This window comes from Phyllostomus discolor, chromosome 3 (genome assembly GCF_004126475.2).
Source record: "Phyllostomus discolor isolate MPI-MPIP mPhyDis1 chromosome 3, mPhyDis1.pri.v3, whole genome shotgun sequence".
Lineage (NCBI taxonomy): Eukaryota > Metazoa > Chordata > Mammalia > Chiroptera > Phyllostomidae > Phyllostomus > Phyllostomus discolor.
In genome coordinates, this window is record NC_040905.2 from 209,673,513 (window position 1) to 209,690,987 (window position 17,475).

The 17,475-nt window shown below is 54.3% G+C and overlaps 1 protein-coding gene across 1 annotated transcript in view; it reads left to right on the forward strand.

Annotated features, from left to right (window-relative positions):
• Positions 1-17,244, forward strand: part of NUP188 (nucleoporin 188) — a 55,122-nt gene extending 37,878 nt beyond the window's left edge. The window contains exons 21-44 of the mRNA XM_028511292.2: positions 1,240-1,360; positions 1,484-1,550; positions 2,783-2,911; positions 3,244-3,383; positions 4,441-4,547; positions 5,553-5,759; positions 5,878-6,047; positions 6,701-6,770; positions 7,173-7,240; positions 9,244-9,439; positions 11,022-11,099; positions 11,394-11,479; positions 11,722-11,867; positions 12,064-12,245; positions 13,375-13,575; positions 13,750-13,842; positions 14,264-14,422; positions 14,733-14,870; positions 15,469-15,543; positions 15,631-15,867; positions 15,998-16,129; positions 16,409-16,482; positions 16,583-16,712; positions 16,816-17,244. Coding sequence (XP_028367093.1) covers positions 1,240-1,360; positions 1,484-1,550; positions 2,783-2,911; positions 3,244-3,383; positions 4,441-4,547; positions 5,553-5,759; positions 5,878-6,047; positions 6,701-6,770; positions 7,173-7,240; positions 9,244-9,439; positions 11,022-11,099; positions 11,394-11,479; positions 11,722-11,867; positions 12,064-12,245; positions 13,375-13,575; positions 13,750-13,842; positions 14,264-14,422; positions 14,733-14,870; positions 15,469-15,543; positions 15,631-15,867; positions 15,998-16,129; positions 16,409-16,482; positions 16,583-16,712; positions 16,816-16,992 — 3,183 coding nt within the window. The 3' untranslated portion in view covers positions 16,993-17,244. The remainder of the gene's footprint in view (positions 1-1,239; positions 1,361-1,483; positions 1,551-2,782; positions 2,912-3,243; positions 3,384-4,440; positions 4,548-5,552; positions 5,760-5,877; positions 6,048-6,700; positions 6,771-7,172; positions 7,241-9,243; positions 9,440-11,021; positions 11,100-11,393; positions 11,480-11,721; positions 11,868-12,063; positions 12,246-13,374; positions 13,576-13,749; positions 13,843-14,263; positions 14,423-14,732; positions 14,871-15,468; positions 15,544-15,630; positions 15,868-15,997; positions 16,130-16,408; positions 16,483-16,582; positions 16,713-16,815) is intronic.
• The last annotated feature ends 231 nt before the right edge of the window (positions 17,245-17,475 follow it).

Sequence of the window (17,475 nt, forward strand, 5' to 3'; positions counted from 1 at the left end):
GAAGGGAATGAAGAGGGGAAAATGGGACAACTGTAATGGCATAATCAATAAAATATATTAAAAATAAATAAAAATACTGCTATAGCATGGATTTTAGAGTCAGAGAGAGTCAAGTTTATATTTCAGGCTGACTGCTTACTAGCTGCATGACCTTGGGCAAGTGCAGAGTTTCTCAGCCTCAGAAGTAGAAATGATCAGTGGTCTCCCCCTTGGAGTTGTGAGGGGGCATACGTGGGAAGCACTTGTCACACGTCCTGCCTGCAGGAATTAGTCGTGAATGCTCCGGAAGAGAGCAACAGTCCTTTACAGAGATGGGATGTCAGTATAGATGTTTGTATATAAAAAAATCCCCATTTTTATTTATTTTTTAAAACTTTTGTTTATTGATTTTAGAGGAAGGGAGGGAGAGAGAAAGAGACATTGATTTGTTGTCCCACCCCATTCATGCATTCATTGGTTGATTTATGTTGCCTCTCACACGCCCTCTACTGGGGACCTAGCCTGCAACCCAGTCATGTGCCCTGACTGCGAATTGAACCAACGACCCTTTGATTCGCAGGCCGGTCAGTACTCAATCCACTGAGCCACACCAGCAAAGGCAGAATCCCCATTTTTTTTATTATTTTTTAAAAATTTTTATTTATTTATTTTCAGAGAGAGGGGGAAATGAAATATCAATGTGTGGTTGCCTCTCTCGCGCCCCCCCACTGGGCACCCAGCCTGCAACCCAGTCATGTGCCCTGACTGGAAACTGAACCTGAAACACTTTGGTTTGTAGTCATCGCTCAATCCACTGAGCTGCACCAGCCAGGGCAGAATCCCCATTTTTAAAGTAAGGAAGCTGATGTTAACAAGTACCATTAGGACAGAATTTTGAGTATCAGATCTCCTTCCTGGTCCTCCAGCAGTGGGCTGGCGACTCTGAAATGGGTGTTCTCCATTATCAGCGGTCCCATAACCTTAGGTTTAAGGTACCTCCTTTCTGCCCAGCTCTGGCCTTTATCTCTCTCCTTCATGTAGGTGCCTTTTGTGACGGTGTCACATTGTCCTTTAGTCCTTTATAGAACCCTTCCCCTTGGACTCCTTGAACTAGAGCGCTCTGATGTTTCTGTTTCTTTTTCGCTGGAGACTGAGGTTTGCCCAGATTTTCTTTGGACCTGTGGTTTGGAAGTTAACTCTCTAATAACTAAGTGACTTTTAATTAAGTGGCATAAACCCTCACACTGTGGTTTCTTGTAGGGACAGCTTGGTAGTACACAGAGCCAAGGGCTGGTGCCCTGCGTCATGTTTGTGCTAAAGGAGATGCTTCCCAGCTACCACAAGTGGCGCTACAACTCCCACGGTGTGAGAGAACAAATTGGTAAGGAGAGCGTGGGCAGCAAGGTCTGGGGGGTTTCTGGGTCCCTGGAGACCTTTCTTTCCCTTTTGGGATAACAGTCATCATCCACGGCCAAATCATTCCTCTGTCTTTCCTGGAGTCCAGGTTGCCTGATCCTGGAGCTGATCCACGCGATACTGAACCTGTGCCATGAGACAGACCTGCACAGCAGGTATGAGGGGGAGATTGCCAGAGCTTGGTGCTCCTGGATGCCACCGCTCACCGAGGGGAGCGTGGGCTTCTGCTGTGCAGAGCCGTCTCGTCCTTCCCCAGGCTGAGCCCAGAGCCATCTCTTGGGGTTCTGATTTGCTGCACTGGACTGTTTTACCCTTTCTCCCTGTGGAGAGAGGTGATACGGATCTGGCCCGCGGGGTCCATGTATTCACACGGACCGCAGAAGTCCTGAGGAGAAAAGGGGGCAGCATGGCCACTGTCTAAGTGAGGGAGGGCCCCCATCCCTGCCTGGACAGGCTTTTATTGCTTTTCTGGGCATATTACATGGTGCTCATTTACTATGCAGGGTTCCCAAGGTTTGCTTTAGGTGGTTACCTTTTACAGATAACAAAGGAAAGAATGTTGCTATTTACTTAGAAGAAGGATATTTGCAAATGCAAGGGGAAAGGTGGTTGGACTGGTTACACTCCGTCCTTGGGAGGTTTAGCACAGAGTTTGGGAAGTTACTTCAAAGCTGTGCAGTAAACATTTGCTGCCTCAATTCAGGGTGAGGGAGTTCTAGTGAAAAGCAAGGCTCCAAGCAGCCCAGGTGCAGTGCAGGCCCGACTCCCCACGGGAAAGCCCATCCGAGGGCTCAGTGCCTGTGTGCCGACTCGCTCCCCGTCGGTTTTCCGAGTTGGGCCGGGTGACGTTCGCCACTGCCACACACACAGGTCCCCCATAGAGAGAGGAGCAAACGAAGTGGGAGCAAGGTTGTTCCCAATGAGATTGTTGGGTGCTAACACATCGCTTGTACGATCTTTCCAAAAGTTATGCGTATTTATTGGAAAATACTAAGGGCAAAATGCCCTTCGTAAACCTGGTTTCCAGAGGTGACTGTTACCGAGTTAGTGTGTATTCTTTCTCCGCTTATGCCAACTCCTCTGTGACTTTATTTCCATGACACTGCAGGTAGATCTGTCTTGTTTTCATGGTTCAGTGCGTTCCATTGTGTGAATTAATCATCACTTATTTCAGTAAGCACGTCCATTAACTGCTGGATGTCTAGATTGTTTCTCGGGGTGATCTTTAAGATGAATTCTCTTTAGAGACAATGATCAGAGTGCCGTCATCTGGCCAAGAGTTGATCTGTATCACTGACTCCCAGTTGCTTAGACTTGGGCGATCGCTTTTCCTTCCAGTAATGAGCTTGGTGGTTCCCTAGTAACTCAGGATGCACCTGTCTTCCAGCAACGCCCCCAGCCTGCAGTCCCTCTGCATCTGCAGCCTGGCCCATACAGAAGCAGGACAGACCGTTATCAGTATCATGGGCATCGGCGTGGACACCATCGACATGGTGATGGCTGCTCAGCCCCGCAGGTGGGGCTCCTCCCGCTTTCCCCGTCCACTCTCACTGTGCCTGCATGCTCTGAGAAGTGCATTGTGAGTTAGCGTGCGGTAGCGTTTTAAAGGCACCCTTGTTCTGCCTTGGACACAGCCTCGATATAACCTGGTGGTGCTGTGTAGACTGGTACATAGCAAAGGGAGTCGGTGGCCCCTCCTCTCCCCTAGTTTGGGCTGGGGCCTCTAACAGAAGCTGTTGAACTCTGGGATTATGGCTGGTATGGTTGGAATCTAATTCATGAGAGCACCTGTGTTGTGAATGAAGTCATGTTGTCTGAATCAACTTTGGTTTCCATTTGACACCCTAGTGATGGGGCAGAGGGCCAGGGGCAGGGCCAGCTGCTGATCAAGACAGTGAAACTGGCATTCTCCGTCACCAACAATGTCATTCGGCTGAAACCTCCTTCCAATGTGGTGTCTCCCTTGGAACAGGCTCTCACACAGCACGGTATGTATTTCTCTTCCTACCAGCGACTGCCCGTGAGTGCATTCCTTAGGCATTCCATGCTTTTAGAGGTCAACAGTATTCTCTGCTTAACTCCTTGAAGTTTGGGAACGATCACCAACTCCCATTCTGGACTTAGAAACAAGAGGACTGGGTCCTACTTCATTTCTGCATCCTACTGATGACAATAACATGTTCAAAGTCAGACTGCCGTGGTTCAGATTGTGGCTCCAGCCAGCTGTGTGACCTTGGGCACATTACTGAACATCTCTGCCTCAGGTTTCTCATCCGTAAAATGGGGCTAGTAGTAGTATCTACCTTATAAGATTATAATGAAATTTAAATTACAATCTGTAAAACACAGAAATTCCTATTTAAGTTTTGACTGTTACTACTCTTCCACCTTACACTAATCATTTGATCTCTTTGGTGCCCGGTTCCCTCATTCTCAAGTACGTATCTGGATGTGTCTCAGACCTGTTCTAGCTCTATTGTTTTGGGGCTAAGCTTTTTGCATTTCACTGCAGTGCTTTGGTGTGATAGCTTTTTCTGCCCTATTTGATAAATGACTACCTGTTTTCTTGAAAATGTATTTCTTTTTGCTGTTAATGAATTGCATTGAGCTGCTCCTCCCCAAGTCCTGCCTGTCCACTTGGCTACTGAAAAAAGAGAATGATAGGGCCACGTGGATTCACTCTGGCCCTCCAAGTACTTGAGAGTAAATTCCCTCACATATATGAGACTTTTTTTTTAAGATTTTTATTTATTTATTTTTAGAGAGAGGGGAAGGGACGGAGAAAAAGAGGGAGAGAAACATCGATGTGAGAGAGAAACATCGATCGGTTGCCTCCCATACACGCCCCAGCTGGGGACCAAACCTGTGACTCAGGCATGTGCCCTGACCAGGAATTGAACCGGCGACTTTTCGCTTTGTGGGACGACGCCCAGCCAGCTGAGCCAGACCGGTCAGGGCATATATGAGCCTTTTTGAACAGCACCCTCTCTTCAGAGCTTGCATCAGGCACACTTGGTGTCTAAACTGTTTTCTGTGCTTCTTCAGGTGCCCATGGGAACAACCTCATTGCTGTTCTTGCCAAATACATTTACCACAAACATGACCCTGCTCTGCCTCGTCTGGCCATCCAGCTGCTGAAACGTCTGGCCACGGTAGGGTCCTGCTTAGCCAACCGAAGCCCAGAAAACTGACCTCGTGCTTGGGACCACTCTTGCCTTCTCCCAAGAGAAGCAGCCTAGACCTGTCTGACTTTTAAAGTGACATAGCCACACACACACACTCACAAATTGTGTTTTATGAGGGTACTTTCTGATTACAACAGTCTTACATACTCATTTAAACATATTTATGTAAATGGTACAGATAAATGTAACAGAAAGTTAAGGTACCTCTGACCCCTCGTTGTAGATTGCCTATGGACAGGTTGGTACGCACTGCCCCAGATTTGTCTCTGTCTGTGCTTGCGTAGTGAGGGGGTGGGTGTGAGCTTTTCCTCCTTTCGGGAGTAGAGCTCCACCCCACACACCGTTCCGTGACGATCTCCCTTCACTTAGCAGCAGGCCTCGCAGTCTTCCCGTGTGGGCGCGTTTGGAGCTGCTCCCTTCTCCCTAGTGCTGGCGCGGCATGCCGTGGAGTGGACGCGTCCGTATTTATTTGGGCTAGTTTCTATCTTTCTTTGTTACAGACAGTGCTGCAGTAAGCATTATTATCCATGGAACTCTGTGAACTTTTGTTGACAGTTCCTAAAAATTAGATGTCAGTGAACATTTACATTTTTAATAGACATTTCCAAATTATGCTCCAAAAAGGAGCGCAACAGTGCATACTCCTGACACCAAGTCTTGTGTCCTTGCCACACGGCTTCGTTGGTTCCTTACTCTTTGCTAGTCTAGCAGGCAAATCAGCATTGCCTCGTTTTTTCTTTGTATTTATGTAACCGTGAGAGAGGCTGTGCATCTTTTCACTTAATTACTGCTTCTCCTGTGACTCGTTGGGCATCTTGTGCTGTAGTTAGGGGTGATGCCCCTTTTGGCCTGGAGCTATATGTCCGGATGTCTCCCTTCCTGGCCATTTTCTGACAGTTCTGCAGCGTCCATCTGTGGGAGCCTGTTTTCCCAGAAACGGAGCTCTGAGCCCGTGTGCCCCGGTCTCACCAGGTGGCCCCGATGTCAGTGTATGCCTGCTTGGGCAATGACGCGGCTGCCATTCGCGACGCCTTCCTGACCCGGTTGCAGAGCAGAATCGAGGACATGCGCATCAAAGTCATGATCCTGGAGTTTCTCACCGTTGCAGTGGAGACGCAGCCGGGCCTCATCGAACTGTTTCTGAATCTTGAAGTGAAGGACGGCAGTGACGGCTCCAAGGTGAGCCTGCCCCTGGGGTGCAGCTGGGAACTGCTCCCTGGGAGGCGGGTGCCAGGCGCCGCGGGCGCAGTGGCTGGTGGTGGCTGTGGCCCTGAACTCGCACCTGTCCCTCCTGCAGGAATTCAGCCTTGGGGAGTGGAGCTGTCTCCACGTGGTGCTGGATCTCATCGACTCCCAGCAGCAGGATCGCTACTGGTGCCCGCCCCTGCTGCACCGTGCGGCCATCGCCTTCCTGCACGCCCTGTGGCAGGACCGGCGGGACAGTGCCATGCTGGTGCTCAGGACCAAGTAGGTCTGGCTCCACCAGAGCTCACCTTCTTGTCTGTCGGATGGGGTGGCAACAGCTCCCGTCCTAGTGGTTTGTTGTGACGCATCGCTGTGCACGTGCGCAAAAAGTGCCCGGCGCCCCGGTCGCTCGCTGGGTGGGAGTGTCTCTCTCAGCGATTCTCTCTTTAATGCTGCACCGGCAGGCGTCGTCTTCACTCTAAGGTGGGGGTGTGCTGGCCTTAGACTTCCCGCCCTTTGAGTGTCTGCCTTGTGCCAACCCCCAGAACCCTTGTTCTTGAGAAACAGCAGGCTCACGTGAGAGTGCCGGCACCTTCCCGTCTGCGTGCTAGCTGCACGGTGGGAGGGGCTTCGAAACGGCCGAGCGCGGAGCCCGTGCCTTGCGTCCCTCCTCGCTCTCCTGTGTGCGGCCGTCTCAGATGTGCCGTGGTGCCCCCGGGGTGTTTACGGGTCACCTCCGTGAGATGCAGCTGTGTTTCTTAACAGGAAGCACAAAAACACACGTAATCTGTGGAACCCTTCACCTTTCTGGAGGAGCACATGACCTTTGAGACCGTGTTCGGGTTGGGGCGGTGGAGTGGGAGGTGACCACCAGAAGGGGGTGGAGAAAGGACTGTGAGAGGCAGTGTGATTTACAACATGTGTTTTCTTTTCAGACCCAAGTTCTGGGAGAATTTAACCAGTCCCCTGTTTGGAACGCTTTCCCCTCCCTCAGAGACCTCCGAGGTAAGCCGTGGCGGCGGGCCGGCAGTGACCCAAAGTCCCTGGGAGGCGAGGCTGGGCTGGGAGCCGGAGCCGGGGGGAGTGATGCCTCCCCCAAGTGAACAGCCAGGGCGCTGCCTTCACTGCAGACTTCTTTCTCAGGGAAGAGTTTGCTTCCCCCCCCCCCCCCCCCCCCCCCCCCCCCCCGCCGAGGTCTTGCGTGGGGAAGGTCAGCGGCATGCCCTGCTCTGTGCTGATGGCTCCGTGGTCATCTCCACTCGCTTGGAGACACTGTAGGCCTGACACTTGTGCTCTCGCAAGCCAGGTGCCCACCCACACGCGAGAGGGCGTGCGTTCTTGTGCGGGGGTGCACCTGGGAAGAGGTTCCCCTCGTGATTGGGGCCTGCTCTGCCTTTCCCTCCGCAGCCCAGCATCCTGGAGACCTGTGCCCTGATCATGAAGATAATATGCTTGGAGATATACTATGTAGTCAAGTGAGTCCTTTCCCCTTTTGAGATTTTAAAGATTTTGTTTTTAGAGAGAGGGGAAGGGAGGGAGAAGGAGAGCGAGAGAGGCATCGGAGTGCAAGGAAAATATCCATTGGTTGCCCCTCGCATATCTACAACCCAGGCATGTGCCCTGACCGGGAATTGAACTGGTGACTTTTCGGTTTGTGCCCAACCCACTGAGCCACACCAGTCAGGGCGAAATTTTAACTAAAGGTCTGGAAGTGGGGACCACAGTGGCCTACCACTGGGTGTGTGGCTGTACGAGCCAGGGCAGAAAGAGCTGGTTTGGAGCCATCTGTGGAGGGCCACTGAGCTGTGTCCCTGGCCAGTGCACTGATGGCATTTGTGATCGTCAGCAAGAGTTACTGTGAAGCAGGCTCTGTGTGCTCAGGGTTTCATGGGGGAGGCACCCTGGAGAAGGCGTCAGCCTAACTAACCATAATGGTGAGTGAGAAGTGCTGCGGTCCAGCCGCAGCTAGGTCCAGGGTTTCCTGAAAGGTGGGTAAGGCGTCGGTGACGGGAGACAGACGACAATACGACTCAAAGGACGGTGATGCTCTGTTCCGTTTATTGCAAGTACAAGCAGGTTTTTATACTTTCATTTTTGGCAGTGATTGACATTTGCGATTAGGTGAAGCAGAAAAAAATTAATACAAAGGTAACCAGGAAAAGTACGAAAGTTTCCATAGATTTAATTATATTAAACAGAGATTGTTTTGACCAGGAGAGCCATACATCAGACAATTAGAAGTAGCTGTACGTACAGAGTTTGAATGTCTTATTATTTATTAAAGTTCTCAGAATTTGTCATCTGACTCCCTGGTAACTGTTTCCACGTGCTTAGTTTGTAAAAGTTAACTAGCTTTTCTTATTTCTTTGCCTGTCTAATTCTACTTGATATATATTCCTATTCAAGGTAAAGGTGGGGCTGTTACTCCAACAACTTTTAGACATTCAGGGGCTATTTTATTAGAGGAGATTTTGTTCTCTGGTCAAGAAATTATTTTGTACAACTTCATTGAAATTATGCAAATTAATAAACCTGAAATACAGGTGTCTAACAATCCCACCACCTTTTGATCACCAAAACAAACATGTAAAGAGAGATAAACAGGAAATCCAGCTATAGTAAACCTTTTTTGTTCCTTAATTAATAAACACCAGAGAGGTCTGCTTTGAGCTAGCCTTTCCATGAAATGTAAACTATTATAAGGCACTTGGACTCCATCCTTATTGACCATTCTAATGCCATCCTCATTATATGCTCCTGTATAAGGCAATGGGGGATCTGGAACCCTCTGGAGACTATTAGCTCCTTTTGGGGGATACCGTAATTTGCCATTAATCCAATATGCTACCCAGGGGTATCTCTGGGCTGTGGGTAGGGGTCTATATAATTTTTTTCTTGTTTTCTTGAAAGACTCTTTGTATCTGTGGGTAAGGAACAGGCGTGGGAAAGTCCGCCAATAATTCAGCCTGTTGTAACTGATTCATGAATTCTTTTATGGGAACAATCGGGGATAATTTCTTACTCAGGTTTATAAACACCTTGTTTAAAACAATTTGAGCATGATTCAATAGTGTAGGGAGAACTAGTTGTCCCTTCAGAATTTCCTTCAAAGTTAATCGTTGACTCACTTCAAGACTTTTTCTTCTCATGGCCTGTTCTTATGGGAATCAGGGTACAAAGTAAGACCATGATTAATATTAGCAAGGAAATTATTAAGAGCAATCCCCAGGAAAATTACCGCCCCCCTTTGTATGCCATGGTCTCCTCCGGGAAGATGGATTCCTTGAATTCCCGCTTTCCACGTCGGACCTTGTCAGAAAACATGGTTGGAAGAGAGCGTGGCAAAGAAGTGTGCACCCCACACACTGGAGGGCTCTGGAGCCGTCTGCCTTAGCCTGTGTGAGGTCGCGTTCTCTGTCTCAGCAAGGGTCTGCTTTCGAACCCTAACATTAGATTCTGTGTTTTTTGGACACTCCAGGGGCTCACTAGACCAGTCATTAAAAGATACACTCAAGAAGTTTTCCAGTGAGAGACGCTTCGCCTACTGGTCAGGGTACGTCAGGTCTCTGGCGGTTCACACGGCCGACACAGAGGGCAGCAGCTGCACCTCCTTGGTCGAGTATCAGATGCTGGTCTCCGCCTGGAGGATGCTTCTCATCATCGCCACCAGTCACGTAAGAACCTCCCGGGGCGAGTTTCCGCTCTGGTTTCCTAGCGACGATGTGCCGGGGTCCCGGGCAGTTGCAGCCTTTTGGGATGAAGAATGAGTCAGGGTGTTCCTCTGGGAGCTAAAGTGTAACAGGTTCTGTGTCAAAAGATGGGGGCCGATATGGGGCATTTAAGAGAAGTGCAGAGAAGTCATTTGAAATCCCTTCAGACGTACATAAAAGCCTTGGATAGGTCTTGGGGCTTCCCGTGGCCTAGAGGCGAGGATTCGTTGACCAGTCGGGTAGCTGTAACCGCCACAGGACCCTCTGCAGAGAGCTGCTTGTTTTCCCCGGTCCTAGAAACGGCATTTCCTGGCCTCTAGAGGGCGTTCTGTCTGCACTGTGCGTCTACTGAGAGCTGGTCTTCAGACAGAGAGTTAACATGTGGGAAGAGCTTGCCGTTTTTCTTGGCATTTTTTAGTGACTTGACATTATCATCCTGTGTGATTAGGACTTGGTGTAGAACTGTTCTTCCCGGGAACCCAGGTTAATTCCTTAACTTCATTGATTACTTCGTCTTGATAGGTATCGCCTGTTCCAGGCACACCCCTACATCCCCTCTGACGTGTCCCCCTGTGCCAGACTGCCCGTAGCCGTGGGGTTCTGCCTCAGCGCGGCGGTCGCAGGCACACCGATGGCTCGGCCGTCTCTAGGGGATAATGGACTTTGCCCCAGAAGTAACGTGTGTGTCAACTGCGTTTTAGGCCCCAGCTAGGCAGTACACTATTCAATAACAACAACTATTCTTGCGTTGTTATTGAAAAGCCCCCCCCCCCACTCTCTTTCCCCCTGCTAGGAAAGCCATCCAGTTAAGTCTCGCATATTGATCACTCGTTCCTTCATTGAATGGTGTTCATGGAATGCTTTCCATGTGCCAAACCCCAGGGCTACAGCAGTGAACCAGCCGATGAGGTCTTGGCAGACTCATGGAGATGGGCTCAGAGGGAGACAGATTGTCAGCAGACTCACAAAGAAACACAGTTTCAGAGTGTGCTGATGCACTGTGAAGGAGATAGCTAGGGTGCCGTGGCAGTGGACACTGAAGTAGGATGGGAGTGGGCAGGGAGGCCCGCCGTGAGGAGAGGTCCAGACTGAGGCCTGAACATGCGGAGTCTTGCAGGTGCAGAGCCCGCGGAAGAGTGGTCTGGGCAGGTGGAACCGCAAGTGCAAGGGTCCGGACGTGCTTGGTGTGTTCAGAGAAGAGGAAGGGGGCCTTAGGCTGGGGTAGAGTGAGCACCAGCAGATTAATACCATAGTCGGTTGGAGCGGATCCTCTGGGGCCTCCCAGCCGGGTGGAGGAGTTTGTGTTTCCAGGACACTGGGAAGCCCAAGGGTCTGAGCAAAGGAAGGACATTGTCAGGGGGAAGAGGTGAACCTGGGCTCCATTCTGACCTTATCTGAGGGCGAAGGAACAGTAGTGCCCTCCAGCTCCACTTCATCAAGGGGACAATGACTTATCCATGACTGATTGCCTGACAGAGGACCCCGCATTTATGCCTTCTGAAGTCTGGGAAGCTTTCCCACTGCCGTTGTTTCTGTTCCTCTGCAGGCAGAGATAGTGCATCTGACCGACTCTGCGGTGCGTCGTCAGCTCTTTCTTGATGTGCTCGATGGAACCAAAGCGCTAGTAAGTGTGTCTGGGAGACTTTACGTTTCTCCTCGGGAGAAGGTCTCCGAGGTCAAATAGCAGCTCACGAGTCTGCAGCGTGCAGGTGGACAGGTCGGGGCTCAGCTGGCCCGGGAGGCAGAGGTCTGCTGCTGCCGGGCCAGCCCCTGGCCCCCCCCGGGTCCCACCCCTGTCCGCTCACTGCTAGGACACAAAGGCGAGGCCAAAAGGTGCCCTGTGGGTGGAGTTGGAATCTTCGGGCTGGACCAGCCCACAGGAAGCCTCACGACTAGCTCGTCTGCCGTCTCCCCTCAGCTCCTGGTCCCGGCCTCAGTAAACTGCCTCCGCCTCGGCTCCATGATGTGCACGCTGCTGCTCATCCTCCTGCGGCAGTGGAAGAGGTGCGTGCTGTCGGCGGGGCGGCCTGCAGCCAGGGCCGCCTCCGTGGGGCCTGGTGGATTCTCTCTGCTGACCCTTTGCTTTCCTAAAGGGGAGAAAATGGGTGTGAAACGCACTAGCTTTCCCTTGTGCAATGGGACTGAAAGAGCCAGCTGTCCAGAGGGCGTCTTCATTTGGAACGAGGGCACCTGTGGCCTTTCTGTGAGCTGTGTTCTCCCCTCTCTCAACCCCACATTATTTCTAGAGAGTTAGGTCCTGTGGATGAGATCCTTGCGCCCTTGACAGAGATCCTGGAGGGAGTGCTGCAGGCAGACCAGCGGCTCATGGAGAAGACCAAGGCCAAGGTGTTCTCTGCATTCATCACTGTGCTGCAGATGAAGGAGATGAAAGGTGAGGGGCGCAGCGGGTGGGGGTATGGTCTCCTGTGCCTGCTGGTGGCCGGGCCGGGCTTCCTGTGGCACGGCCAGACGCTCCTCCTGCGGCGGTTGAGTTTCCAGTCTTGGAACGCTGGTCTTTGGAAGCCTTGGTGTGCAGTGACAGGTGACACAGTGAATGTGACCGTGTTTCCCTCCTGTCTGCTCCGCAGTGTGTGACATCCCCCAGTACTCCCAGCTGGTGCTTAACGTCTGTGAGACCCTCCAAGAAGAGGTGATCGCACTCTTCGACCAGACCCGCCACAGTCTGGCCTCAGGCAGCGCCGCGGAGGACAAGGACAGCATGGACACCGACGACTGCTCGCGGCCCCGGCACAAGGACCAGCGCGACGGGGTGAGGGCGCGCCTGGGGAGCTGTTCTTTCCACACGCTCCCAGCAAACGTGAGCTGCCCGCCTGCCCTGTGCCAGGACCCGTGGGTGATTAGTGACCAGGACAGTCACTGCACGTACGGAGTTCGCAGGCTGGGCGAGAGAGCTAATAAGTTCCAGGCGATGCGAGGAAGGGTTGGCATTCCCTTGTGGTGAGCTCTGCAGGAGAGCAGTGCAGGGAGAATGTACAAGGTGGAGTTTTTTCTAATCTGGAGACTCGGAGCACACCCTGCCCGCGGTGACCTACAGCAGGCCGTTGAGAGCGAAGACGGAGTGAGGCCTGGGGAGCTGGGCGCTAGACGACTGGAGGCTGTGTCGGGGTTTGATCTGGGTCGTAAGTGAAATGGGAAGCAATTTAAGCAAGGGTGAGCAGTGTCAGACTTTGCTCTGCAAAGACTGCTCTGGGTGTAGTAGCAAACAGTGGTTTTCAAACTCTGGGTCATGACCTATTGCTGGTTCTTGAAATGAGCTCATTCCGCAAAAATGAGCATATTTTAAAAATGACGTAGAATTAAATATAAAATAAAATATTAGTGTGTTTTACAGGATGTAAGGGGCGGTACCATTCAATGAAAGTGTGTAAATATGTGAATACCAGGCACAATGTAAAGGTAGTGATTACTGAGGGCCATGGTCAAAAACGTTTGCAAAGCCACCGGTAAAAGAGTTGATTCGAGTCCAGACAAGATGAAGAAGGGCCACTTCGGAGGTGCCTGCGCTGGTGCGGAGAGGGGAGGTCACTCGGTCTCCATGCGATACAGGGTTGGGTGCAGCGAGCGGATGTGGGCCGGGAAGCAGCACAGACAGGGCTTGGCGGCAGTGAGCGTGATGCGGGAGGGAAGGCACCCGTAGCCCTGTCTGTGCGGGGCCGGCTTGTTACCGGGGCTGGGGTCGCCAGTCCCTGAGAGGTGGGTGTGGGGGCAGAGCGGGGCTGGGAGAGATTCCCAGTTGTGTTCCAGGTCAGCTCCCTCAGAGATGTGTGTGACCACGGCTCGGGCAGCTGGGTGCGGGGCTGTCCGTGCTCTCCCTTCTCCTCTTCCTCCCCTGCCCTGCCTTCTTCCTTCTACCCATCTTTGCCCCTGGGCCCCAGCAGGTGTGTGTCCTGGGCCTGCACCTGGCCAAGGAGCTGTGTGAGGTGGATGAGGATGGCGACTCATGGCTGCAGGTGACCCGCAGGCTCCCCATCCTGCCGACCCTGTTCACGACCCTGGAGGTGAGCCTGCGCATGAAGCAGAACCTGCATTTCACCGAGGCGGCGTTTCACCTGCTCCTCACCCTGGCTCGCACCCAGCAGGTAGGAGGCAAGTCCAAGCGCAGGAGGGAGCTTCCTCACTTGCACTGGGCAGGTTCTGTGATTCTCCCAGAAGCGCTCATCTGCCTGGAGCTCCCCTTGCCCCTGGGTGGGTGGGCGGGCGGGCGGGCAGCTGCAGGGACCGGTTGCATCTCATTCCATGTCCCTCCTTCCTAGGGAGCCACAGCAGTGGCCGGAGCCGGCATCACTCAGAGCATCTGTTTGCCCCTCCTGAGTGTGTACCAGCTCAGCACCAATGGGACGGTGCAGGTGAGTGCCAGCGGCCTGCCAGGCGGCCTGGACTGCCCAGACCACATTTCCAGTGGGAAGATGCTCCTGTACCCCCTTCACTTGCCCCGGAAGTTGTTCTCTTTAGTGGTCTGTGTACCACACTGATGGAATGGAGTCTTCCCCACTCCTCCCTGACCTCCAGCAAGAGAAGCTCACGCAGCTAGTTCGTGGCAGATCTGAGACTAGAGCCCAGGATTCTTTTACCTCTGCCTCGTGTTCTTTGTCACTGCTGGCCTTGGACCCTCTCTGGTCTCCCTGGTGGTCAGGTGGCGACCATGCCCATTCCAGGAGACTTTCTCCTCGAAGCAGCCAGGCCGCCTTAGCTGCCGAGCTGCACGGAGGCCCTGCTGTGCCTGTCAGCCGGGTTTCTTGGTGCCATGTCCTGCCGTTTGTGTCGTAGACACCCAGCGCCTCTCGAAAGTCCCTGGATGCCCCCTCGTGGCCAGGGGTCTACCGCCTGTCCATATCTCTGATGGAGCGGCTCCTCAAAACCCTGCGCTACAACTTCCTGACAGAGGCCTTGGACTTCGTGGGTGTTCACCAGGAGCGGACCTTACAGGTCAGGGGCTGCCAGGGTGGGGCTGGAGGGTTACGGGGGGACTGAGCCACTCAGGGCTTAAGGCCTGGTAGTCGAGGGGTGTCAGTGCCCCCGTTTCTGAGGAACCGTGAGGACTGCTGGCTGGCTGGCCGAGCAGGGGCCGCCGCTCCGCTGAGTGAGGCAGACGGTCTGGGATCAGCGCAGGCAGAACCCCTTGGTTGGGCCGCCGGGCCGCCCATTGTGCCGCTGCTTCAGTGTCTGCGGGCCCAGGACCTGTCCTCCCCACGGGAGGGCGGGGACACCCACCCCATCCTGCCCTCTCCCTTCCCAGTGCCTCAGCGCGGTGCGGACGGTGCAGAGCCTGGCCTGCCTGGAGGAGGCGGACCACACTGTGGGCTTCGTCCTGCAGCTCTCCAGCTTCATGAAGGAGTGGCACTTCCACCTGCCGCAGCTCCTGCGGGACGTGCAGGTGGGGCTCGGGCCCGAGTGCTTGGCGGGTCCCAGGGAGATGGTCGGGGGGGGGCAGTGGGCGCCGTCCGGGGCCCCTGCAGTGGACTGTGCTCAGAGAGCACGGGCTTGGGTTCACACGGCTTTCCCTGGAGCTACATGTCCCCCCCCCCCCCCCCCCCCCCCCCCCCCGGCATCGGGCAGCCTCACGGGTTGAAAGCCTGGGCTTTATCATCAGACCTCGGTTCACTCCTTTAGGAACAGGTCTGAGGCTGGGCCTTCGCCAGAGAGCAAGGCAGGGAAAGGACTCAGGCTCTGGAGTCAGACAGACCTGTCTTTGCTGGTGCGTGACCTTGGCCAAGTCACTTTACTCGGAGCCTTTTTCTTTTTCTGTAAAATGGCAAAATAAGCCCCACCTTATTTATGACTGAGGGCTGATACTGTATCAGCCTTTAGTTAGGTCCCTGGGAAGCCGCCCAGGCGTCTGTTGGCCCAGAGTGCGCAGGGGCTCAGTGAGTCAGGGGCGCGGTGGCGCGCTGTGGGGGCCTGTGTGGTTGCGCTCGTTGGTTGGCTGGGGCTGCCGCCGCGAGAAGCCCTTCACCCTCCCATGTTGGCTGCAGGTCAACTTGGGTTACCTGTGCCAGGCCTGCACCTCCCTCCTGCACAGCCGGAAGATGCTGCAGCACTACCTGCAGGTACCCGAGCCCCTTCCCCTCGCGGCTGCCTGGAATGCTCCGCCCTGGCATTCCTCCGTGCTCCACCTCCACGTCTCTCTCCTCCAGAACAAGAATGGGGATGGCGTCCCCTCAGCTGTTGCCCCCCGAGTTCAGCGGCCACCCACAGCTGCCCCTGCTGCCCCCTCCTCCTCCTCCTCCTCCAAGCAGCCCACTGCGGACACTGAGGCTTCGGAGCAGCGAGCCCTACACGTGGTCCAGTATGGCCTCCTCAAGATCCTCAGCAGGACCCTGGCGGCCCTGCGCCACTTCACCCCGGACGTCTGCCAGATCCTGCTGGACCAGGTAACCGCGCCGCCCGTGCTGCGCCACCGGCCTCCCACGGTGGCCCAAAGACTTGGCTGTGCCCTGCTCGCTTCTTGAGAGCTGCCCGGGGCCCTAGCTGGGCCCTGAGTGCTCCGGTCTTGCCTTGCAGTCCCTGGACCTTGCCGAATACAATTTCCTGTTTGCCCTGAGCTTCACCACTCCCACCTTTGACTCGGAAGTGGCCCCTTCCTTCGGGACCCTTCTGGCCACAGTGAATGTGGCCCTAAACATGCTCGGAGAGGTGAGTCGGGTGCTGTCTGCCCCCTGCGTTCAGATCTTCCTCCCACCCTGCCACTTCCTAACCGTGACCTTGGCACATTCACCCAGCCTCCTGAGCTCGTTCCTCATCATAAAAGGAGTACGACAGCTTGCCTCTGTTGAGAGTTACGGTGGGGATTAAGTGGGGTGACTGATCAAATTGCTTAGTGCAGGTCCTGCCAGGTAGGAAGCTCTCGATGAGTCGAAGCTGTCATTGTTAGCTGGGTTGTTTCTTTTTTACCCCTTGTTTCTCTTCCTCCAGCTGGATAAGAAAAAGGAGCCTCTTACGCAGGCTGTGGGGCTCAGCACACAGGCAGAAGGGACCAAAACACTGAAGTAAGAAAGCCCTCCTGGAGTGCGGTCTGGGGTGGGGGCGGCCACCTGGCACCTCGTGAGCCTAGCCCTCTGCAACAGCGCCAACCCTGCCCTGCCCCAGGTCCCTCCTGATGTTTACCATGGAGAACTGCTTCTACCTGCTCATCTCCCAGGCGATGCGCTACCTTAGGGACCCGGCCGTGCACCCTCGGGATAAACAGCGGATGAAGCAGGAGCTCAGCTCAGAGTTGGTATGAAGGGACAGAGGCCCTGGCTGGAGGGAGCGGGGCCGGGGGAGAAGAGGCAGCCCGGGGCGCGGTGCCGGGCCTCATTGGGCTGCTTGTCCTCTCCTAGAGCACGCTGCTCTCCAGCCTCTCGCGCTACTTCCGCAGGGGAGCCCCCAGCTCCCCCGCCGCCGGCATCCTCCTCTCGCCTCAGGGCAAGTCCACCTCCCTCCCCAAGGCCGGCCCCGAGGGTCAAGAGCCTCTGATCCAGCTGGTGCAGGCCTTCGTCCGGCACGTGCAGAGATAGGGCAGCGCCGCGCTGCCCGCCGCCACTCCACCAGCCTGCACAGCAGCCCCGGCCCGCCTGGGGCCCGGCACCTCCTGCCACCCTCCCCCCCGAGCGGCCGCAGCTCCAGCCACCGCACACCGGCGCTATTTTTGTAATAGGTCAGGAGGTCAGCGGCAGGGCCGGGAGCCACAGTCTGCCGTGCTCACCCCTTACCCTCCCAGGTGCCCCACGGGTTATCCCTTCTCTTCAAGCATTCCCCAGAGCACGTGACCCCGGCCCCGGGGAGAGACGGGGAGGCCAATGTCACGTGTAGCCGAGGGAGGCTGTGTGATGCTCGGGTTTGAAAAGCTCTTTTCCATGCTGTTCTTGCAGTTTTTTTGGTAATACTGTGGTCTATTTATACAAATATTAAAATACTGTTTATAGAGATCTGTGTGCCGTGTGCCTCCAGAGCCCAGTAGTGACAGGGGAGGTCTCAGTGCCTGGGGCAGTCTTCCTGGA